The 24,536-nt window shown below is 42.4% G+C and overlaps 2 protein-coding genes across 7 annotated transcripts; both read left to right on the top strand.

The window, feature by feature from the left end:
• Positions 1–330: 330 nt before the first annotated feature.
• srsf7a (serine and arginine rich splicing factor 7a) lies at positions 331–9,441 on the top strand. Of its 3 annotated transcripts, XR_011696606.1 has the most exons (9): positions 331–531; positions 1,502–1,735; positions 1,963–2,154; positions 2,881–2,967; positions 3,631–3,669; positions 4,577–4,621; positions 5,539–5,637; positions 6,660–7,215; positions 8,141–9,441. XR_011696606.1 is itself a non-coding variant. In XM_071540238.1 (8 exons), exons 2-8 carry the CDS (start codon positions 1,512–1,514, stop codon positions 8,190–8,192), a joined length of 738 nt encoding a protein of 245 aa, XP_071396339.1. In that variant the 5' UTR covers positions 331–531; positions 1,502–1,511; the 3' UTR covers positions 8,193–9,441. The 3 variants fall into 3 exon arrangements, 2 of the variants coding, with proteins under 2 accessions (XP_071396339.1, XP_071396340.1); XM_071540238.1 differs by lacking the exon at positions 6,660–7,215; XM_071540239.1 differs by lacking the exons at positions 6,660–7,215; positions 8,141–9,441 and having other exon boundaries at positions 5,539–5,641.
• Positions 9,442–9,991: 550 nt separating this feature from the next.
• LOC139661694 (heterogeneous nuclear ribonucleoprotein L-like) lies at positions 9,992–24,277 on the top strand. 4 transcript variants are annotated; one of them, XM_071540241.1, is made up of 14 exons: positions 9,992–10,092; positions 10,942–11,057; positions 11,980–12,217; positions 12,709–12,794; positions 13,355–13,451; positions 13,639–13,711; positions 18,742–18,774; positions 19,540–19,611; positions 20,005–20,252; positions 20,942–21,063; positions 21,830–22,031; positions 22,423–22,480; positions 22,789–22,899; positions 23,643–24,277. In XM_071540241.1, the coding sequence occupies exons 1-14, from the start codon at positions 10,015–10,017 to the stop codon at positions 23,699–23,701; spliced, it is 1,593 nt and encodes a 530-aa protein (XP_071396342.1). In that variant the 5' UTR covers positions 9,992–10,014; the 3' UTR covers positions 23,702–24,277. The 4 variants fall into 4 exon arrangements, with proteins under 4 accessions (XP_071396342.1, XP_071396341.1, XP_071396343.1 ...); XM_071540240.1 differs by having other exon boundaries at positions 19,942–20,252; XM_071540242.1 differs by lacking the exon at positions 18,742–18,774 and having other exon boundaries at positions 19,543–19,611.
• The last annotated feature ends 259 nt before the right edge of the window (positions 24,278–24,536 follow it).

Here is a 24,536-nt window from a genome sequence, read left to right as displayed (position 1 = left end):
TTAATACCGATAGTTAAGTGTCGCCTAGCAACCACTTTGTTTAGCTCATAGGTTTAGCTGCTGAAGAACTAGCAATACTACAAGCAATAATACTAGCAATACTATCAATATAATGAAAACATTTAGCGTTGTTTTTAAAAAAAAAAAATAAAAAAATCAACAATACGTTTTATAATATTTCAAATGATAATTTCATAACAGGTCTACTTCCAAGTCAAATCACTGAAACTCTCTGAGCCGCCATCCCAGTCGGTAGGAGGAGCTACCCACTGTGTGATTAGTGCATTGCGCCTTTTCGACGAGTCAAAGTGCGCAGATGCGGAAGTCACACGGTAGGGAGTCGTTTGGATAGCCGAGTTAGCCCGGTGGAAGGACATGTGGAAGATTTGTTAATGCTCGTCAAAGTGGCTAATTAGCCAGATAAGGATAGAAGAATAATATATTTTAAGGTGAATAATAGGTCAGACTTCTGTCTGAAAGGACTGAAGTTTCATCTCTGGTCGGAGCTGACTGATAAATTAACGGAAGAAGGTAAGTGACGCTAGCGCGTGTGTTCGCCATTGTTTATGAACAGTCGAAGAGCAAGGGCTCCGACTAATTCCTGGTTATAACTACCAATACATCAGTATATGAGATGCATATTACTTAATTGTTGTGTAATTGTTAATTGTCGAAATTATCTCTTAAATAATTAAACCGCTGTTCAGAGATGGCTTATTGAAAATATGATATTTCGTTCCACGCGCTATCGCACAATGATTCCCGGTACATAGACTGATCCACTCATAATATTGAATCAAATGAAGGAGAACAATATGTTCTCAATTTGTACCTTCGTTACCTGAATCAATAACATTTCACAATTTTCTGATTATCTTACTGGCCTTTTGTCCTCAATAAAACGGACCCTCGTAACCTTCGTAATGTAACATAATCGTAATGAACAGTTCTGATTTCAACAGATCAATTGCCGGAATGCTGTGCTATAAACCAACCAATGCTACGACGACGCCATGTTTTATTCATGTTACAAGTTAAATTCTCACAGATGTGTGTCCTTTAAATTGAGCTACTTGACTGATCTTTGTTTTAAAAGCCTGGTGGGGGCGTGATTGGCGCGCTTACAAACAATTGGGCCAATCTGGCGCTTTTTTCCTTGCTACCAAACATAGCTAGTGTCTTCCAAAAGTCATGGTTAAATGGTAAGCCGGGGTTCAACCGGCGTCCTCTTTGCTGAAGTGTCCTTAAACAAAACATTGAACCAGGACCAGCTCCAGAGGCTGCTCTTTAGCCGACCGTGACCTCTGACCTCCCTGGAGGGAAGGCAAGAGAACATTTCTGCATAGGGAATCAGCCACAGGGGGCCTATGATGACTAGCTTAAAGCTCTGTTTGAGTGTGGGTGTTGGCTAATTATAAAAGCATCTGTTTTCTGAATAATTAAGCCCTGCCAAACTTTCTCTTCCCTGATCTAATATGCACACTTACCCTTTTCCCACCAGGCGAGGAGAGATGTCGTACTACTCATCCTCCCGTAGTTCATCTCGGACCACTGACTGTAAAGTCTATGTGGGCGACCTGGGCAACGGTGCTGCCAAGGGCGAGCTGGAGCGAGCGTTCAGTTACTACGGCCCACTGCGGAGCGTGTGGGTGGCCAGGAACCCACCCGGGTTCGCCTTCGTAGAGTATGAGGATCCTAGAGACGCAGAAGATGCTGTGAAAGGCATGGATGGAAAGTGAGTAGTCAGTGTTTACCTTGTATTCAGTCAGCAGGCTTTTTGGTTTGACAGAGTATCCAAAGAAACATTTTAGCACTGAGAACTGAATTAGAATCCTCGCTAGCCCCATTGATTAGCAGTTAATCTTTTCATTCTGAGTAATTAAACAAAAAACAGCACTTCAACCTGCATGACGACCATAACTAGGACTAAAAACAGCCTCTTACCTCCCTCCCAACTCTCAGGGTCCTGTGCGGTTCCCGTATTCGTGTGGAAATGTCGACGGGCCTGTCCAGGAAGGGCCGTGGTCGCCCCAGCAGACGCCATTTTGACCCCAACGATCGGTGTTACCAGTGTGGGGACCGGGGCCACTACGCCTACGACTGCTACCGCTTCAACAAGAGAGGAGGAGGAGGAGGCGGCCGCCGCAGCAGCAGGTAAAGCAGCACTGGGATCGCTCTGTGTTTTGAGTTTGTTTTTAGGTGTGTTCAGTTTTTGGTCTGTTTACTTTGACATCCACATACTGATGCAGGGTTATGACTGAAACAGTAATCCCTGTTACTTACTCTGATATTGTGATTGTGATTGTTAGTCTTGTTGATTTGAGGAACAAATATTTTACTCCTTATTCTTCTGTTCCTGCATCATATATCAACATTTTTACTGTTTTCAAATACTGCAAACGTTCAGAGTGAAATTAAATGTTTACATTTTGCCAATGAGACAGTGTTCTGCAATAACTACTTCCAGAAACTAAAATTGAGAAAAGCTGAGATTGTTGGCGGGGCCAGTAGTGTGTGGAAATTATATTGTCCACCTGTAAGGTTCAATGCCACTGAACAGTTGAATTCTTATCCAACTGGATAATATGAAAGTAATTTGACATATTGTTTCATAAATTGGTAAAAAACAAAACAATACCATAGCTTACTTTTTATTTTATCCACCAGCCATGTTTACTGTGTTACCAGCCAATTAGATGCTTGGAACAGAATAGACCTCCAAATGAGGCCTTTTAAAGTGCCAAGTGGGTGTGGTTTGTACTTATTCAGCTATCATTTGGTTCTTGTACAGTCAACATGTACTATCAAAGGAAAAGATGCAGATCAAGATGAACAACTAATTAAGCTTAAATATGTAACTGGCCGATCTTGTCTTTCCAGGTCTCGCTCCCGTTCTCGGTCTCGCTCCAGGTCCCGGTCCCGCGGACGTCGCTACAGGTCTCGCTCCCGCAGCCGTAGCAACGGCCGGTAAGTCAACACTGGAAACAATAGAAAAGTTTAATTCCTAAATCACACATCCACAAGTTTAAGGGGAAAATGGACACCTGCTCATACAAAATAATTGCTGGTATAAAGGCAAGCACTTAATGGGTTACTATGAGTCATCAAGACATTTGTTTGCAAAATATTTACTGCTGAATTCCAAGTAGCACATATTTTCCAAAATAGATTTAACCCTTACTTCGCTCTTCACATATTCACAGGTGAGATGTTGTGGGTTACATGTCAGTGCTGTGGCAATGTACCAAAGTGTGGTGTAGGAGAGCACAGGTTGATCAGAAGGGGAAAAGACATAACCCGCTTATCAGTGTTATCACACACACCACTATGACATCATCAGGAAACACTGGATCCTGTGTATTGGTCATGAAAGCCTAGATTAGTCAGGGATTTAATGAAGAACATAAACAAGCACAAATTGTCACTTCACATTTGAAATCAGGAGTTGTGTTCATTTGTATTAATTTAGCTCATTCACATTCATTCATACCAGGCCAATTTTAAGAATGGAAGTTGTGCGTTAGACCCCCGCTTCTCTCTCTTCCCTCTCCATTTTCAAACAGAATGTACAAAGTCTTATTTTTACTTCACTTCATTTTGTGACTCCTGTTTATCTTTCTGTCTCTCCAGCCGTCACAGATCCCCGTCCTATTCCAAACGCAGGAGCAGGTAAGACTACAGCTTGTTGCACAAAAACAAAATACTTTGGCTGTAGCTGCATTCTTGTGCTCTGTGACATTGCGTATCAGATTCACTTCAGACGCCAGTACAATACACAGGCATGTGCAGAAAGCAAGGCGGTGGTGTTCAGGCGTCCTCCTTTGCACATGGCTCATACACCAGCATGTGTCACGTAACAGTCAAAATATGTTTTTAAGTTGGATGATTTACAGGTTATTGAAATCATTATCACATGTTCTTTATCAATACCCTTTGAAGTGGAAACATCCCTTAATTTGTACATTTCATCAGTCAAAGAAGGGCTTCCAAAGTAGCACAGGATATAAACAAAATAAAGGGATTGGAAGCGCCTTACTTGTGCAACGTCCAATTTATTAAAGCTTCAAAAGCGCATAATGAACAGGTGAACATATACTGTATATAGGCTATAAATGAAGAAAAGAAAGGCTGCTCATTATGCGCTCTTTATTTATGCACTTTTGAAGCTTTAATCAATTTTTGACTTTGCACAAGTAAGGTGCCTCAATCCCTTTTTATTTTGATTACATTTCATCATTGCATGGCAATCATTTGGCATTCCACACGTGTAAATTCTACATACTATCTCCATAGATTCAGATCCAACTTTGTACCTATGTTGTTTTTCATGCACCACACGATGTGAAATGTAAACCTCGTCAGGATAAAGTTAGTCCAGTTCTGCAGCTGACAGTCTAGCCTCCCTGTGAAGGAGGGCAGGCGAGGAGACAAATACCTCCCTCAGGCATCAATAGAGTACAGGCGGAGTGTATGTAATTTGTTCAGCCTTAACCCAGTCATCAACGCCTTGAGTGTTTGTTGACATTGTTTCCCCCTATAGCTGTAATTAAACCCACTTTATCTCCTGTGTCATCAGGTCTGGCTCCCAAGCTCGCTCCAAGTCCAGGACTCCAGTGAGAAGGTAGGTCATGAACGCTGCTGTATGGAAATGTGAGATGCAAATGTTCAAGGATGTGGTAGTAAGTCTGCTTTTCAAACCAGATTCAGAAAGACTGGATCCAAAATCACATCATTCAATTTAATGGATCAGTTAGCTTGTAATGTCTTGGAAAAACTTAATGTCAGTTTTAAGTTTACACATGAGTGATACTTTTAAATCATTAAATAAAGACCTGTAAGCTAAACGTTTTATTGGTTTTGTGTTTCAATACGATTAACATTCATTCCCAAAATGATTTTGATTGACTATACCACTGCTAGTGTGTTGGCTGTTCAGATTTTTTTTCCTTCTTATATTGTTGTCAGTCTGGCTTCAGTTTAAGACTGTTGACCACAGGAAGCACTACTTACAACACAGATCATTCCAGTCCTCAGTTGTGAGTCACATTTGAAATGGTTGTAAAATAAGCAAGACACACACCTGTAACCACATAACTGTTTTAACTGATTTTAACTAACCGGAAAATTACCACCCCTGCCATACTAGAGTCATATGGCTTGGCAGATGAATAACATTTAATGATTCTGATTAAATTGTTATTAATAGTAAAAGATTTATTGAAACGTTTTTTGTTTTTTTTTCGTTTTGCTACCATTTATTGAAGCGGCCAGCTAAAAGGTGTTAGCCATGAGGCAAAGCGTTTCACGGCTTATTGCTTGGATAATGCACTTCAAAAATAAACTTGATATTGAATGGCTCAATATTGAATTCTGTTCAAGGTTTTTTTTCCCCATCCTGTCCCAAATTATAAAGCCACTTTACCCTGTGCCTAACAACTGTTCTACCTGTTATAGAATCCGTGTAAAGCACATTTACAGTGCTTGCTTGTGGCTTATTGGTCAGTTCTGTAGCTTTTTAACGTCTTTGTTTACCTCCAGTCGCTCCAGGTCTCGTTCTCGGTCCGGCTCCGGGCCCAGGGGACGGTCCGCCTCCCGCTCCCGCTCTCGCTCCCGTTCAGCCAGCCACAAGAGGAACAGGTAAACCCTCTGACTAGCTTTTCTCTCACACACTGAATAAGGGTGTAGGCAAATGACATGTTTAACTCTCCCTGTCTTTCTGGCTTCTAGTGCTTAGTTTTGCCAGTTCTAGTTGATTTGGCCAGGGCGTTCTAAGTGAACATTCATTGTAGGAAGAAGTTTAGATCATCCCTTTCCCTCTTCTCAGATATGATGGTTCAGTCTATACCTAGTTTACATTCCAGCTGAGGGTCAGATATGTTTGCCATGTTAGCCAGAGCTAGGCACTCCATCCTAGGTAAGTAATGACGGTTAAATAGACCCTCCACCCCAAACCTGGGAGCAACGCCACCGAATGACTGCCGCAGGACTTGGAAACGGACAGCCGCCGATGAGTCTACCAGTCTGCCTCAACACCAGAGAGATCTTCAAGTCTTCTGCTGCTGCTATTGGCTAGTAGAGGAGAGAGAGGAGGAATAGAGAAAGGGCACTTTGGGCCCTGTGAGTAGGATAGGGAAGTAGAAGTAGCTGAAAGTTAGCTCCTCCCATGTGTTCTCTTTTCATCTGTCATCACAGCTGTGACATTTCAGCACTGTATAGGCACAGTGTGGCTGTTAATCCAGTCCCACCAGATCTTGGAAAGAGGGCACATGGGAGAAAACACCAACAAGGAGTGGTTACAGCTAGAGTGAGCTAGAGAGAGATACACCCTTCCATATCCTCTGTACTCTTCCTTTCTTTTGATCTTACCTTTACTAGATGTAGTTTTAATCTGAATTATTGAGCATAGACTGACAGAAAGAGAATTTATTTGATAAAATAGACCAGTGGTAAAGAGATGTGTACAGAGGTAGAATTTAGATGTTTTTTTCCTCTATTTTTAGCTTCCACATTTATCCATCCTTTGTGAATTTGGCTAGTTTGTCAGACAGAGACAGATCAGGAGTACTTCCCAGAGAGACATCAGCTGAGATCAGGCAACACGACTTACGTTAAGCATCTTTGCAGCACAGTTTTGTTTATTTTTCATATTTTCTTTAAAGCGTGTGGTGGGAGCTGAGCACTGCACAGGCACCGCAGCTGATCCCAGGCCCAGGGTCTGCCAGCTGGCGGTGTGTACGTCCTGCGGGAGGGTGACTAAGCGCTGACCTGAGATCAGCCTTCGCCTGCAGCTGGTGTTAGAGAGAGAGAAAGAGGTCGACCTACCGACCGAGCCCTCCGCACAGTGAATGAGTGGCCGTCTGTTCAACCGACGCACACGCTCAGACGAGATCAGCCCGCGCACACATACAGTTGTTCTACTAGAGTCACCCAGCCAGCCAGCCTTCAGACCTACCAGAGGGCTGACCCACACAGTTCAGAGTTCAACCTCTACCTTTTTAAACCATTACCTACCTACCAGACCCCCCTACCTACCTACCAGAGCTCTTCGGCCTCTGTCTTAGCTTCTGAAAGTGAGAGAATGAGAGAGACAGCTGACGAGAGATCAGTCTTCAAGAGCCTCCCAGCGCAGTGTCTCTCCGAGTTGTAGTCGTCCGTCCTTCAGTCCTTTCGTCCTTCGCTTCTCTGTACTTGTTGTTTCTGCCACTGTCTCCAAAGGTAACCAAAAACCAAACCCCCTGACAAGGTTAGAAACTGTCATTTTGATGGTGAAAACAGAACACACACAGCTCATTATAGAGCTAATGTTGAACCTTACTAAGCATGCTCAACAGTACAAATGTGTGGGTCGTGTGTGTGTGTGTGTGAGTGACTGATCGAGTGACAGAAAGGAACGCACCATTTAATTTTAATTGGTTTATATTTCTGAGGAGGCTGTGTCAGCAGATATCTTACTCCCCTTGAGCTATATATGTTTTAGCCTGATTACCATACATTTTCAACTGCTATACCAGCAAAAGAACTACAACTACCAAATATTTACTACAACTTTGTGCTGCTCCCTTGATTTTTTTATAAGTACAAGCCCTAAGTTTCTCCTCGGCACAGAGCAGAAACTATGCTAAACAATCCAAGGTGTTGTAGTAGTGAATGAAGAGTCAGTCTCAAGGGCTTTTGTTGTGTATTTGGATGAGTGTGTGTGTTTGTTTGTCTGGGGGCTGGGTTTCAATTGTTATGTGTTTAGCTTCTGCCCTGGGACTGTTATCTCTGAAATACTAGGATTGGCTTCCTTGAATGAATATGGCGCTTTAGACAGAGTATCATTCTAACAAAACAACCTCTGGCTGTTTCCTTGGACCAGGTACTTCTACAAACTGTGGTGTACAATTACAAAATTAATCAGAAATCTGCACCATGTGCAATCATGAGCTTTAACAAGAATTTTAAGCTGGATAAATTGACTTCTTTAAATCAGTTTAGCCCTGACCTGTGTGTTTTCGAAGCATCTTAGCCAAGGGAACGGCAGAGGAACACGTTTTGAATAAAGGGGGTCGGGAGGTTTGGTGAGCGCCAGGTGGGATTGTTGTGATCGTTTTGCCACGCGCCCCTGCTGCCCGTTAACTCTTCTCTCTTTCTGTTTCAGTCGTTCCCGTTCAGCAAGTCCGAAGCGAAGCCCCACGCCAGGAGACGACTGAGTGAAGAAGAATAATAACCCCCCCTACCCCCCCACCCCAACACACACAGACACCCCCCTCCCCTGATTTCCATGTCCCACCCCCCCCTGCCTGCTTCGACAGCCCTACAGCTGTTTTTTTTTTTTGTTTTTTTTGTACTCGTCTGTGAAGTCCTAGTCGTTTGAGTTTGAATTTCTCTCCTGGGTTGTATTTATTGTGCGGCCTCAGAGTGTTGCAGGTGTAGTTAATATAGTCCCATTTCCGTTTTGATAGGGAAACAGGATTGTTTTAAACACTGCTTTCTGTGTCATCCATCATTACATGAAAAAAAATCGAGCAGGGAGTATAAGCAGTAACGCCTATGTTGTGAAATTAATATGATGCAGTTGACTTTTAACAGTGATTTGGGCAGTTCAGACAGCAAATTACCGTAAACCTCGAAGATCGACTTCCCCCAGTTGATACAATTCTGCAGGATGACACACACACACACACCCACACACCCACACACACACACACACACCCACACCTTAGTTTAAGGACATTGCATTGACCTGCTTTTATTCCCTAACCCCCTTACCCGTAACTACTATATGACGATCTTTCTAATGCTGTAAGTGACCAACCCCAGATTATGATCCTTACCCTAATCCTAAAATTGATTATTTTCTTTTTTGGGCAAAAATATGACTCCATCCCCAACCTGTCTCACACACACACACACACACACACACACACACACACACACACATACATGGCTGACAACCTGCTGAACCTTAGTGTTAGCTTTTTTCCCCCCCGCTTTTGAGAACTAGCAAAAAATATCCTCAAGATTTGTTTTAATTTATTTATGTTTTTTTGTTTTACTGTTATTGCACTCTGGTTGGCTTTTGAGCTCAGAAATGCAGTTTGCCCCTCCTACTCATCTGGTATAAACACAGACACACACACACACACACTGAGTGGCTGGCCTGCATGCCTTATATACTGTATGATGATGTCACATTCCTACAGCAGAGACTGATACTCCGCATGATGTCTGTTCTACTACTGCACTGCCCTTTTTACAAAAGTTATCAGCTCACTGTCCACTGAATAGATTTTTCCCTATGTGCTGATCTGAAATTTGTTCCTGTGATGATTTTTGTTTTTAAAAAAATATAGCGTGCTAAGTTTCATTTCTGTAAGGGCTGCTTTAACTTTTGCTGTCTCCCCTGGCTCATGGTAAGACAGTGGCAGTTTTATTTTTGAATAAATCTCTTAGACATAATACCTGTGGTCTTGTTTGTTTTGTGAGTCATTAGATTTTTCTGTTCGCCATAAGGAATATTCAGGAATATATCAGGATTTTTTATTTTTTTTTGTAGGAATTTATTTCTTTTGTGTTTTGTCCTGATAACATCCCTGAATATTTCATTGCATCCCTCAATATGGAATAAAAATATAAGATGATTACAAACAGCAACCTTGTATCTCTGACACACTTGATCTCAAAAAGGCCACGGTCAGTCTAATGATGCATCCACCTCCATCTATTTATGTGGATAAAATTAATGGAGGATTTTTGAGTAGTTGTGGTGGATCATTTGCAAAAGCTGTATTTAAATACAGTGGTTTTAATATCAATACAATCTTTCAACGTCTCTACACAACCCACAGAGTTGTCTGTATTTTGCTGTGTTCCCATTGGCTGTCACTCAAGTCACACACAGATTGGCAGGCGTCCTGAGCCTATCGGATGCCGCGGCGGCTGTGGTGGGCGTGGAAACCGGGGCGTCGTTTTTCTTGACTTTTCCGTCCATTTCACTTCGTCACTACAACCATCCTTTTTAACTGGGACAACATGGCTACTGCGGCGGGCCGTTATTACAGCGAAGACGGCAGGGCATCGAAAAGACAGAAAACCGACGGAATGGCCACGGTGAGTCGTCCGTGTGAAGGGTGGAGGTGTTAGTTGAACTAGATATTACAGCACACACACACGGCCTGGGCACGGTGTTCTTGTTTGAATATAATTCAGTCAGACTGGCGTATGGAAATTGTGTCACGACGCGGCCAGCTCGTTCAAAAAAACATTGCGTTCCGTTAAGCGGCTCGTGTTGCAGTTATTTTAGTTAAGTCTCCGATTTAGCATTGGCTATTGTATGCGTTAACTAAACCAGGACACGTCTCGGAACATGCATCGTCGATATACCTGTGTGGTATAATTTGAATTGAATCAATGGAGGGAGGTTGGTGCTCGCCGGGCCTTGCCATCGGGGCAGCGCTTTGTTCTAGTGCCGGTTACGTTAGCAGCGTGCTAGCCGTAAGCTAGCTCTGAATGTGTGTGTGAGTATGGCCATCCGTAAAGCAGCTGCAATGTCGTGGGGATACTCTGTAGCCTCATTTTACCTGCAAGGGCGATTGAATGAATGTTTATTTTCTTAGATTTTAATGAAATCTACAGTAACAGATAAAAAGCACAATACCCATTCATCAAGGTAAGACCCCTCCCCCCCCCAGCTGCACCAAGTAACCCGAGACTGTTGGTTAGCATTGATCTTTTTAGCATCGCAAATATGCCACAGAGCAGAATAAATTGTTTTTAGCTCCTTAAACTCAGTATAACCACTCTATCTAATCAAAGAATATGTTACGCACAGTCCGTCCTTACATACGTTACACTCTTATTGTAGAAGTGCTGTGTCAGGCCAGGTAAGGTAAATGTTGACATTGAATGTGGTGTTGGGTGTATTTTAAGTTTTATTTCTCCCTTCTGACTGTGATGCAGGGCTATGAAGACCCACACAAGACCCTTCCGTCTGTGGTGGTGCACATCCGGGGGCTGGTGGACGGAGTCACAGAGGCTGACCTAGTGGAGGCCCTGCAGGAGTTTGGAGCCATCAGGTGAAGTAGGACAGGAGCTGTGTGGGAAATGTGTAGAATATTTTGTTTACTCGACCCAACTGCTATTGACGCTGCAAATTCGTAGCCCTGGATTAGCCTAACACTTAATTTTGGTTGAGGTTGGGTTAAAACTAGAAACACAAAGGGCACATACCATTAGGTGTTGACATTTGTAACCCCAGTGCTGTAAATGCAATTGTCTCATTCTTGCACAACGACTTCTAAATATTTTAATATTCTGCACTTTTTAGGGTACTAACAAAACAGGTTGGAAAATTTTCTCTGCAGTATATTCATTAATGCCAATATAGTTGGCTACAGGATGTTGCCTGTCCTCCATCCAGCACACTATTCAACAATGATATGGGGTTTGCTTTTATCCATTGAGGCGCTAAATGCCATCAAAACTATTTCCACACATCATTACTTGTGTCGTGAGAACAGTAGCTTGAGGGAAAAGTCTGTCACAATCATGCTACTATTTAATCACCCTGCTTAGTCTTTATGACCGAAATGTGCAAATATTTGAAAAACTTATTTAATTAAAAAATGGATTAGAAAAACATCATTCAGTTGTTTTGTAATGATTGCAAGAAAATTTGCAGTATATGGTTTCATAGTAGTTATGTTATGGCGTTGGGCTCCAGACGTTGCTTGGCTGCAGCATGGGCTTTAACAGTCTGGCTTTTCTTGTGTTAAATAATCTATATTTTATAACCTTTTCATCTTGATTCCAAAAATTACCAACCACCATAACAGTTTAACCTGCCAAATATTAATTTTAGGATGGGGAATTATAAAAAAAATAGCCGGTTACTTGCTCAAAGGTGGTGTAAGTGATAAACTTACAAGCTGCTGCCAACATTTTCTCCCTCCTCCAGTATTTGGTATATCAACTAAACGTCCTGGTCTTTGTTTTTAGCTATGTGGTGGTGATGCCCAAGAAGCGCCAGGCGCTGGTAGAGTACGAGGACATGAACGGATCGTCCACAGCTGTGACCTACGCTGCAGACAACCAGGTGTACATCGCCGGCCACCCGGCCTTCATCAACTACTCCACCAGCCAGAAGATCTCCAGGCCGGGAGACCCCGACGACTCCAGAAGCGTCAACAACGTTCTTCTGCTCACCATCATGAACCCCATCTACCCCATCACCACGGTAACTGCCGAGATCTGGCCTGCCAATATGGGTTTCTACAATAGGGCTGCACAGTTATGGCTAAAATGATCCCAATTATTTTGCTGGATTCTGTGATTACAACAAATGGTCTCAATGATTTGAGGAACAAAATTATTTTACACCAACACTGGCTGTTCATCTACAGTGAATGTTTCAATATTGCCACTATGCCTATACTCGGAGGATTGTGGAGATTGCAATCAAGGCACTAATTTACGTGGTTAATTATGCATCCCTACTATTAACAATGATTAAATGTGTCATGGGGCTCTGCAGATAATTGCTATAGATGATTTGCGTTGACATAAGTAAGTTTGTCAGAGGTCTAGATGTCTAGAGGGTTATTTCAACCCAGATTGAATCCTCAGGTTTGGTACAATTTGCTGTGTTCATGTTGATCCAGCATCTGCCTCTAGGTTTTTTTTTCTTTGTGTGTATAGTTCTGTTTTTAACTTGGTGTCTCTGCACAGGATGTTCTCTACACTATCTGCAACAACTGCGGTCCTGTCCAGAGAATTGTCATCTTCAGGAAGAACGGAGTCCAGGCCATGGTCGAATATCCTTTTGCATGTGTGCTGCCTGACATAGGGTTTACAATCTAGTGATTGATAACAAGGTGCTGCCTATACTTGCCAGTGGTTTTTTCTGTAAATTGCCAGTAATTGGTTGGTGTTAACTTTCCACACAGTTCTTTTCTCCATATTTTAATTTTTATTTATCAGCACTGATCTTTTAGAACCCCACTTGCGCAATTAAGATCAGCACCTCCTTCTTTGGCGTGCTGAAAGTCCTAAAATGAAGAATGACGGGAATGTTAGTTGGGGTGCTGTTTACAAAATGACTGGAGTGTTTTGGTCTGGGTAGTTGTGTCGTGTTTGGGCCGCCTCATGCTTGTTAGAACTGTAAACATGCCTCATATACTGGCCGCAGTGGATTCTTTAAATCAATAGAAACGTTCAATATCTTACCAGCCAAAAGGCTCTTAGAGGAGGGGAAAAGTTGCAGTGTAAGAGTAGAAGAACTTTACCGCCATTTGGCTGGTGACTGCTATTGGTCTACATCCTACGGTCATAAATACCCCGTACTTTACTGCTTCTTCCTTAACCCCATCATTACGTTTGACTCTGTGCAAAGCGCACAGCGGGCCAAGGCCTCACTCAACGGAGCAGACATCTACTCTGGCTGTTGCACACTGAAGATCGAGTATGCCAAGGTATTGCTTATAGAACTACTGCACACTATAGCTGAGCTAATATTCATGAACATGTTTTCATAGTGTCTTTGAGTTCCTTTAAGGAAAAAAAATGAGCAGCAAGACATTAGACGTTAGTCGGCTGGTTTTAAAAATTTGTTTTCCTTCATATCAGTTCCTGTATTCATATAATTGTTGTTTCCCTCAGCCCACTCGCCTGAACGTGTTCAAGAACGACCAAGACACTTGGGACTACACTAACCCCAATCTGGGAGGCCCAGGTAAACCCTCGAACACATGAACATACTCCCACACACTTGCTCACAGTCACATACACTATCCAGCACCCTTACTGCTGCTGTGGGGAGTTTCAGCAAGTGGGCTACTAGGAAGATGGAGGCAAGACCCTTCATTGATAACGCCACTGAACAGACAAATTTTAGGATTTTATAATCCTTACATTATCAGAGATATGCTGCTTTGACAGTCACTATTTTCAGATAATCTTACCTGCTTCCTATTGTGGCGTTATGACTGAAGTGTTGCTGTGGGGATCTATCCTGAAACCTGTCTCTGAGCCAGGCAATACACAGTGGGATCAGGGTTCATACGCAGGACTGAAAAGTATGGAAACATTGCCTATTTCCATATTTTTAACAAACAACACAAATTACCAACATACCGCAAATTGCTTGCCCTTGATTGTCTGTGTAAATCATTATGTGTCTATCAGTAAGTATTAAGTATATTAAGTATCTGCAATATTAGCCTGAGGTCAAAGGTGTAAAACAATAAATCTGCAGTGTTTTTTGAGGTTGTAGAGAAGGATGCAAGTTTTCAAATTGAAACTGTCTAGGAACTGCTGGGTGGTAGGAATGGCAGGAACAGCAGGACAAATTCGCTGACAGAAGGAAGGCGTCACCCACAAGCAATAAGTGTCTTACAATTAATTACAGTACTGGAGGCTAGCGTTCTTAGTACGTGTGGCATGCAGCTTTTCTAGTTTTCTTTTCCCGACAAAATGTAGTTGTCAGTCGTTTAAAGTCATGTCGGGTTTATTCGTTTAGACCTTAATAACAGTTGCAGTCTCAAAGGGCTTCACAATGACTACATTATGAAACCATAAATTAAAACAAAGGCGACGGTCTGAGTTTACTGCTGTCTGCATCCTGTTTTTAAACACCTGAGTTGTATTTAGTCCAGACATGCAATTCCTCCCACATAGCCTTGTTTGACTCTTCCATAGATCTTTGGCAGCCTGCGTCATTCAGGGACATTACAGCAAGATAAATCAGAGGTTGGGAATTGATTTTATATTATATTTTAATAGATTTTATAAGTCAATTCCTTAACGATTCCCGTATCAGTTCCTTTCTTTATTGTTCATTAGAACATATAGCTAGTTAAATTTATATATTAATTTTATATAGTATAATTTTAATAAAGACCTTCCCAGCACCCCAAAAATACAAAGTGAAGTGAACTGATGAAAATTGATGCTAATCCCAAATTGGAATGAACAAAACATATTAATCATATTATACCGCTTCATTATTATTCACAATACTCTTGACTCAAACTGTACACTGTGGCGGAGAGGCTGTGGTGACGTAGTGAGGCTCAGGACAGAGCTGGGTGTGTCCGGTTCTCTGCAGAATGGGAGCAGTTGGCTTGTAGCTGAAACTCGTAGCAGCATAGCAACAAACATGACAAACTAAATCAGAATGTGGCCACGGTTTGCCATGTTGCTGCTATATGCTTGACCTACTAACCGTGCACTCACTAACACGCATGGCAGGCAAGGGATCTTAGTAGAAATCTTAGCAAACATGTTTTGAACAGTTAATTCAAACCCTGGAGCGTTCAGTTTGTTTGAACAGGTGAGAACAATGCAATTTGAACTTGTGTGACACTAAATGACGGCTCCAAAAGAAAAGGTCCCCTTCCAAGCAAACTGAAGTGCTATTTGTCAGGAGTGAGCACGTAATCCGAACCAACTACAGGAAACGATCCCAAACCAAAACGCAAGGCGTTATGAGTATAAGGAGACGGCTGTTGACACCTGATACTCAGCACTTACTCATGGTTGGAAAGCTTAGCATAACCAAATTATTAAGTGTTTTTAACTGGTATGAACACCAGTAAAGGTAAATTCCTTCAAAGAGCTGCCGTCAAAGGAGAAATTTAAGTCTGAATCAGGTTTTATGTAAAATTTTGTGAAACATCCCATTTGGTCCCAGTCAGGTCATTCTCTTTTTGATGCCAAAGTTACTAAAGCTGTCCTGAAACCCCACAAAGGGGCCAGTGCTGTCCTCAGGAGTTTGGGCCACTTTGGGATTGTTATTAGTTTTCAAGAATCCTCCCTTCATACTTGAGTTATGGACATGCGTCTACTTTTTCTCAAGCCAGTGTAAAGCCTTCCTTCTGCTAGCAGCGTCAGCTGTTCTGCCTTCCTTGCCACAGCAGTGAATGTAGAAGAGTTATTGGGATCCCTTTTGATGGAAGAAGTCTATTAAGTGAAAGTACCAAAAGTCTGATTAAGCAATTACCTTTTTAATGGTAACAAATTGGGCATTAGGCATTGAGTTCCATTTACAGTTTGCCACTGATGTTTGACAACTTGCATCCTGAAGTACGGGGAAACAACTTTTCCTTGCCACCTAGACTGATCTTGGTCTCATCCACTGTCCTCTCTGACTTCGACCAATCTGAAATTAATTTCATTTAAATGCTAGTAGTAAAGCCCAACAAACACCTATAACTAACACCTCTTGTGTCATCGAGTCCCACTCGGCACAGCAGAAATGGCAAAAGGGATTCAATGTCAAATGGCAAGTGGTTCTGACAAGGCACCGATTGGGCTTAACAATATCAGACCGCTTTGCCCATAGCTTAAATTTTGTGTAGTTTCAGATTCGTTTGAGAAGTGAGAATAGTGGCGCAGACCAGCATCGGTATGGAGGCTATCTGCAGCACCACACAACTCATCTCCACTCAATAAGTCAATCCTCCCGCGAAGTACAAAAAAATTTACAGGAATTTGTGCTGGGAGGGAGAGGCAGACACACTTTTTGCTGACAACACCGCCACCACTCAGCCAGCACCATCTCAAGTATGAGGACACAACCACTCTTACACAGAAGGCCCATTCTCCCCTCAGACACAAGGGGATAAACTGCAAGACACTCCACCCATTCAACACGATGGTGTAGGACTGATATGACTACTCCTTCCTCACCATTCCTCATCATCTCCGCATCGCAACATCAGAGCCACGAAGACACCACACACTTCTATCGGAGAGGGTGGGGAGTTTGGTTGTTGGTACTTTTGGGCACTAAGCTACGCTTGGTCCCTCCACCCTCCCCACACCCTCCCTCCCTCCCTCCGTCCTTCCTTCCCCATTTTGTGACCCACGTGCTTGACACATTGAAACAGGCCAAAGCTTGCATCACCTACAATCTACACCGAATGGAGAAGGGTTACAGACTGATACCAATCCCAGAGGAGACACCACAAAGACAACATCCACCCAGGCAAACAGACAGAGGTAGTGACAGACATCTCTCAGTACAACAGACGAACCATACTGATACTAACCAGTTGATCAAGATCATACTGACAAAGCCTTGGCCCTTCCTGTACTGTTTTTGGAAGGGTGGGCTCCGTGTGCTTTTTTTTTGTTTTTGTTTTTTACGCCTTGCTCATCACGGTTGTTGACACGAAAAACAACAAAACACCCAAGCAACACATTCTCCATCACTTCCACTTGCTGACGCCGTACCAACTGATCCAATAGATGACTCACACCCCTGAATCGAGCTGTAGCCAATCACATTGGAGGCAACACAAGACAACTGATGAAGACAAGACATTGCTGACAACACCATCAAGCACAAGCACACTCAGAGCCCAGTCAGGCCCATTTTTGGTTTTACTCCTATCTGATACCTCCCACATGGAATTCAGCTATTCTCTGTTGCTCTTTCTCCTCATCTCCTCCTCATCTTTTCCTCCCTGTGCTTTTCTTGCTACATGCATCCCTGTCTAGCTATCCTATTTTTCTGAGTACAGCTTTTTTTTTTTTTTCTTCTGTAAATATTTTAAAGTCTCTAGAACCTGTGTAACACCTTCCATGTGATGCAGGTTTGGCAATTTACACCTAAGAGGAGCCAGCTTCCCCATCTGAAATGTGCTCTATGGCAGCCTCAAGGCCTACCAGTGGGTGCTAAGGAGACTATTCCAAAATGGAACAAAATGGATGGAAATGCCAACCAAACGGCCAACCAACCTACCAATGGGCGTTTCATCTTGATAGAACCAGGAATCGGTCCTGAGGTGGAGAGTTCTTTCCCAAAAGAGGAAATGGATAGGAGTATTGGATGAAATGAATTGGGTGGAGAGTGGTGGAACTACTGCAGCAAATGTCTTCCTCCCCCCTGTTTGTAAGCATGCAGTAAGTAAATCGAGACCCTGCTTGGGGAACATAACTGCACAGCACCACACGACTCCAAACCCCAGCACCCAACATCGCCACACAAGACTGATGTGACTCCCATTTTGTTTTTTTCCCCATACAGGCTTAATCTTTCTCTTTCTGGAAGTGGGTGATGGTTGTGGGAGGGGTTTCTCTGTTGAGGCTTGCATTGAAAATGTCACATAGGCCTACATGCTTGTTCGCTTTGTCTTGTTGCTTCCTCTGTAGGCAGTTCACAGCCATCAGGGAATACATCTATGCACCTAACTGGTTTCTTGGACTTCTAGTTCTAGTTTCTCTGGGAATAAAATCATATTTTAAATCTGGGAAAAGGGCTTGATCTATGCCAAGGAACCATGAAATACTTCATATTATTAATCCATGGAGGATGTGCTTGACCTCATTACTAGAACTGTTTATTGCCAAGCCCTATCAACCTGGGAAGTCATGTATTGTACCAGGGCAGGGAACATTTTCATCCACCAGCCACAGTGGCTGCTGGATTCCAAAATTACAAGACACTTTTGATTGGAAAAAACAAATTGCTTTTTTAGAATCAACAAGAGCCTTGTTGGTTACCCGCCAAGGTGGTGGAAAGACAAACTTGCCAACCACATTTCATAGTTCATTTGCTAGGTTTCCTTCCCATGTTTCTTCAAACTGTTGGCATTTATCCCTGAAACACTGCCCAGATGAGTGGTTTATTTAACTTAACTTTCCTGAGCATTTATTAGGGTAAATCTGTTATTTGCTCAGGAAAAATGTACCTGTCTTTTTTATTTGATTAACCTGGCTTCAGTTCTGATTGTGTGTGATTATTGTGTACCTGTACAGATGGTGATGCAGATGGCAATGGGAGTAATGCAGGTATGTGCGAGTACTTGTGTACAATTTCATTTTTTTATACATTTAGGCCTTTATATTTATCCAGGGTGACTGTTTGATATTCTTACCCTTTTCCCTTCTAAATCATCAATATCCTCTCTCATCCTCTCCATTCCCCCTCGTCCATTTTACACTAAGAGGTTACCATTGTCTACGTAGAAGAGATTGTCCTGCATTTCATTTCCCTAGAATCTCTAATATTGCCCCTACCATCCGTTATCCTCCCCATCCCATTTCCCTCAACTACTTATAATATAGACCAGGGTCCGTTATTTTTTTTTAACATCCTTTCAGTTATCTTGTTTGATTGGAGTGTAAGGTGGGTGGGGTTTGTACTTCTGGGACAATCTGAGTGGTTCCGCTGTTTCAGGCAAGATGAATCAATCCTGAAATGCATGCAGCTGTCTCAAATACTAATTTTACCCAGGTCCATTATGATCTAGGTTGAAATAACTATTGTCAAGGTAACTTTTTATAGTGTGCAATCTGGGGCAGTTTTTGACATAAACACAGTTTACCAAAATGTAATATTTGGAACAATTTGAAGACAGCAGGATTATTAGTGTATGCCAGTTTTTCTAGACAAGAATATGTTTATTTTCGATTCTAAATGCTCAGGCGTCCTACTGTCATGTGTTTGCAGCCAGAATCTTGTTTCCTGTCGCTTCTCGCCATACTTATGCCGTTTTTCTCTTTCTCTACTTTTCCCTCTCTTTTTCTTGTCCTTTTTTCTTCCCACTCTCTCAGAAGATGTGAATGCCAACCCCAACAAGCGGCAGAGACAGCCTGCTCTGCTGGGTGATCACCCTCCAGAGTACGGTAAGGCTCTCACACCCCTGGGGAACGAGACAACACACACACACACACACACACACACACAAAATGATATGCAGTTCTCTTCTATTTTCAACCTTTGAAGTTATAATGCACAACTTGTTTTTTTACTGTATTTCCTGAAAATGTATTCTATATAGACAGTCTGTATTACATTATATTGGTTATACAATTCTCAAATTATATGTCTTTCTTCTGGAAAGTTCTCTGTAAGGAACCTGAGTTTAGAACTTGGTCCCCCACACAGTGGCAGTTAAGTGGTGCTGTGTTGTCATTTTGAACTGTGCTTCCACGTATGCTCTATTTACAATGTAGGGACCAAATCTTCCAGTTATTCTACTGAGAATGATTCTGAATGGCCTCGGCACCATTCCTCAGGTGGAGGTTACCACGGCTACGACGAGAGCTACGGATCCCCGCCCTACGAGGGTCGCCGCATGGGTCCACCAATGAGGGGGCGGGGTGGAAGCCGCTACGGGCCGGGCTACGGGCCTCCTCCCCCTCCTCCCGGCGAGTACGGCGCGCACGCCGATTCTCCCGTCGTCATGGTATACGGCCTCGACCCGCTCAAGATGAACGCCGACCGTGTCTTCAACGTCTTCTGTCTCTATGGCAACGTAGAGCGGGTGAGTGTCCCACAGTGGATGATGCTTGTATGTGTGGTGTGTGCAGTAGTTGTAGTGAGACTTGTAGTTAAAGTAATGGTAAGTGTTCTTGTAGTAGTGTATGTGTGATGTTTTTGAGGCTATTTACACTTAATATTAGACATATAGAAAAATTAAACGAAATGTACAGAATAAAACCGCTTAACAGAGCAGACTGTTATGTCTAAAACCCAGGGCAGAATTAGATATTGTTGCAAATTTTGAGTTTAAAAAAACATCCATGTATCTTAGCAGGGTTGTTTTCATAAGCACTGATAGATATTCAAGGAAAATGTTATTTGCAGAGTAGGTGTCGCTTTTTTTTAAGCGGGGGAGAAGATCATTTTAAAAAGGGGGGGTGAGAGGGGGTGCTAACATTTCATTATTTAAGAAATTTAAAAAAAACATGATTAGTTTGAAACCAAGATCCATATATATCTATTTTAATAACATACACATACATACACCCACTCATATACATACTGTAGGTAGGTGTTGCCTACTCCCACCACCCCCGCACCCCACCCAAGCAATTATCTCAGATCACATGAGTTCTGTGAATAATAAATCAGTCATTCATGTCACTTCAGGGAAAGGTGACGTCTGTCTCATTAAGTCATTGTGTGTGGCAGAAAACCAGCCAATCCTGTCTTCGTTGTCGCTTTCCGTAGGTGAAGTTCATGAAGAGTAAACCCGGGGCAGCCATGGTGGAGATGGGAGACTGCTACGCTGTGGACCGCGCCATCACCCACCTCAACAACAACTTCCTCTTTGGACAGAAACTCAACGTCTGGTGAGTCGAAGCCCCTCACAAACTTTGAAATAATTGAGTCGGATGTTTTTGGTTTGTTTAGTTCATTTATTTTTGTGAAACACCGAACTGTAAACCCACACACTTAATTTTTCTATTTACTTTTTGCATGTTGTGGGGAGGCACCACAGCTAGATGCAAAATAAAGACCACTTGCAGTTTACAGTGGAGATGGGACAATGGGCTTATCTTATGATACTATGCGATATGGGGTTAGTTAGTTACACAGCAGCACATAATAGTTGCGGGCAAAAACAACATAAAAAGACAAGACTCATAGTTCCCTTAGTGAGTCACCCTGTTGGGCTGCTATGGCTGCCCTAAGTTCACTATTCAATATGATGTAAAAGTTCAATGACAACAAAGTCTGACTCTGCAGAATTATGTTTATTTCTGAGCCACAAATCTTTCTAGCATTGGCTCGCTAGAATGTAAACAACAATTTAAAAATGTCATTATAAAGTGCAAATATAATTTGGATGGAGAGATTATGTGATTTTGATGGGCAAGCAGTCTCATTTGTTTTTTTTGTTTTTTTTTTACAGCAGAATAAAATGGAACTGATATCACTATTCATTTTTCTGCCCCACGATACATATTGTCACATTTTTGTATCGCGATATATTGAATTTCTATATATTGTCTCGTCCCTAGTTTACAGGTTTCATCCATTTGCTCCAAGCTGTGTTCTCTTAACTTGTAAACAGAAATATGACTCTCTGACCCCTCCCTCCCTGCCTCCCTGCAGTGTGTCCAAGCAGCAGGCCATCATGCCGGGTCAGTGCTACGAGCTCGACGACGGCACCAGCAGCTTCAAGGACTTCCACGGCTCCAGGAATAACCGGTTCACCTCACCAGAGCAGGCGGCCAAGAACCGCATCCAACACCCCAGCAACGTGCTGCACTTCTTCAACGCCCAGCCGGACGCCTCGGCCGAGGTCTTCTCCCAGGTCCGTGTTCTGACAGGAAAGAGGAAATATACTTGTGTGTGTGTGTATGTTTAAAGGAGTATAGGTGATATGATGTCAGTGGGTATTGGGTAATTTTGACTCGTTACACACACAATTTCGAGGCACATGGTCATTACTAAACATCATGCATTTCCTTGTTTGTGAAAGATAGAGGTAACGGGAAGAAAACATTTCTGATTGCATTGGAGAACTAACCTGATATGAAGTGCAATTTTGTAGCGTATTAAAATTTGTGTGTACGACCGGGCACATGTATTCAGATATTTTCTCCACCCACTCCATTTACTAAATGATGATGCAATCTCGGGAAATGAAGCATTTAAAGTCCTATCCTGCGTTCAGCCACTAATGATTGTTGCCTTCTTTACAGATTTGTGATGAGATTGGTGTCAAGAGCCCCATCAACATCAAACTGTTCACAGGAAAGAGTAAGCTGCTTTAATTCTGCTTATCTAAAATACAGTGTTTCTATGGTCACAGAAAATATGGACTGGTTATACAAAAATGATGCTTAAGCAAAATATTTTGACTCTGACATCAAGCTTGGCTGCTGTTAAGTCTAGAAACCCTTTGCAGAAATGATAAAGAAACCTAAAACAAATTTCCTAATTCTAAGTCCTGTGACATTGCAGTCTTTTTTTTTTCTTTGGGACAAAATTAGTGTTTGAGCTAAATATCACTTTTCATGTGTGTAGTGTGTTTGTTAATCCTGTGACCTGTGGTCTGTAACCACCAGGTGGCGCTGCCCCCAGTGAGCGCAGTGCTTCAGGTTTGCTAGAATGGGAGTCCATCAACGATGCCATGGAGGCCCTGGCCATGATAAACCACTACCAGATGAAGAATTCGAGTATGTACCACACACACACACACACACACACACACACACACACACACACATTTGTATGACACCGTACTGTATGTCAATAGAGGTTTGTCCCCACGTATTCTAAAAGGAGAGAAACAGCAGTGACCCTCTGTGGTGCAGGAAAACAAACCCCCACCCTCTGTCATGCAGCGCAATATGTTAAATTTTTTTAATTTGCACTAACTACAAATTTAACCATTTGAAATGAAAATAAAAGTAACAAGTGCAAGTTTGAGAAGGTAATAACTGATAAAAATAAATTGAAAAACAAATGTGTCAAGTTACTTGTTGCCACAAAAAAGTAAACAAGTACACGTTTTGCCCCCAACACTGCTTGTAATACAGGGGAAAGCAATGATGATCATAGTAGTAACGATAAGTAATGCTTGCCGCCATGCTTTTTGTTGATATTAATATGTACTTATAATGCTGAAATCCAAAAGTGAGAGGGATGAGATGTTTCCATGCCACAGTAACGCATTGAACAGTAGTAAGCCAGGCATCTTGACTGGGTTTCTTATGATGGGTTATGAGTTTACCCGGATTATTCTAACACAGTTGTCAGCCCAAAACCCAGTTATGTGATTAACCGGGTCAAGAACAGAATTCCCCTTGCACGTAAACACAGCCCCTGATTGGCCCAGAGAAAGACAAGTTTACTGTTGGCACTGTTTTGTGTGTTTTTGTCTGTTCGTCTCTAATTGTCCGTCTCTTCCTCTCCCCAGCTGGTCCGTACCCCTACACCCTCAAGCTGTGCTTCTCCACCGTGCAGCACGCCAACTGAGCACGCCCGGTACCCAGGAAGACTAAGAACAGTCCGCCATTCCCCCATGTTCATCTGTACTTAGACCATGACCGCTCGCAACACACCTGGGGACAATTGATATTCAAAACCCATCAAAACCTTACTGTGATACATTGCCTCGCACAAGGGAACAGATCCCCAAAGTGCAGACTGATCCCATTTGGCTCTCCAAGCAGGCTTAATCAAATGCCGCCAAGCATTTAGAAATAATTGGTATTTATTGTGTCCCAGATGTGGTTTATAGAGTGTCTGTACCCGTGTGTCTTCAATATTCAGTTGTCCTTTTTACTTTTGGTATTATTATGCTTATACAATAGCCTGACATGTGAGAAAGTATATTTGAAAGAATTGTTTTTATGCTCAGGTGGTTAAGTCGCGATGGAAAACATGGTTTTGTATAAGAGTTGTCTTTTGGATCTTTTATTATAGCTCACTTTTTTTTTTTTTTTTTTTTTATTGCTGCCTATTCAGTACTGCACCTCCACAAGTCTGTTGACATGCAGAGGGGGGAGTCTTTTGTTGTAAGAAAAAATAAAAAAAACAATTTGAAGTTAAGTCTGTGTCATTAACCTTGATTCAATTACTTTTCTCGATTGTAAACTTATTCCTTTGTCTATTCTGTTAATGTCCTTTGCATTCAAACTGGTTAATAACTGTCAAGAACGATTCCCCAGAACCGGATCTAAAACCAAACCCAACAAGTTTGGTTTCACTGTTGGGGAAAAATGACGCAGTCTGATGAGTGGGCGTATCAAACCGGCTGAGGTGCAGTAGATCAGACCAGTGGTGTCTGATCATGTGCCATCAATGCCAA

This window comes from Centroberyx affinis, unplaced genomic scaffold (genome assembly GCF_046629955.1).
Source record: "Centroberyx affinis isolate AG114_WGS23_722 - 3 ecotype Tasmania unplaced genomic scaffold, CSIRO-AGI_Caff_v1 ptg003587l_1, whole genome shotgun sequence".
In the NCBI taxonomy this organism is placed as follows: Eukaryota; Metazoa; Chordata; class Actinopteri; order Beryciformes; family Berycidae; genus Centroberyx; species Centroberyx affinis.
Note: the sequence above shows the minus strand (reverse complement) of the source record. Positions and strands in the feature narration are given on the sequence as shown.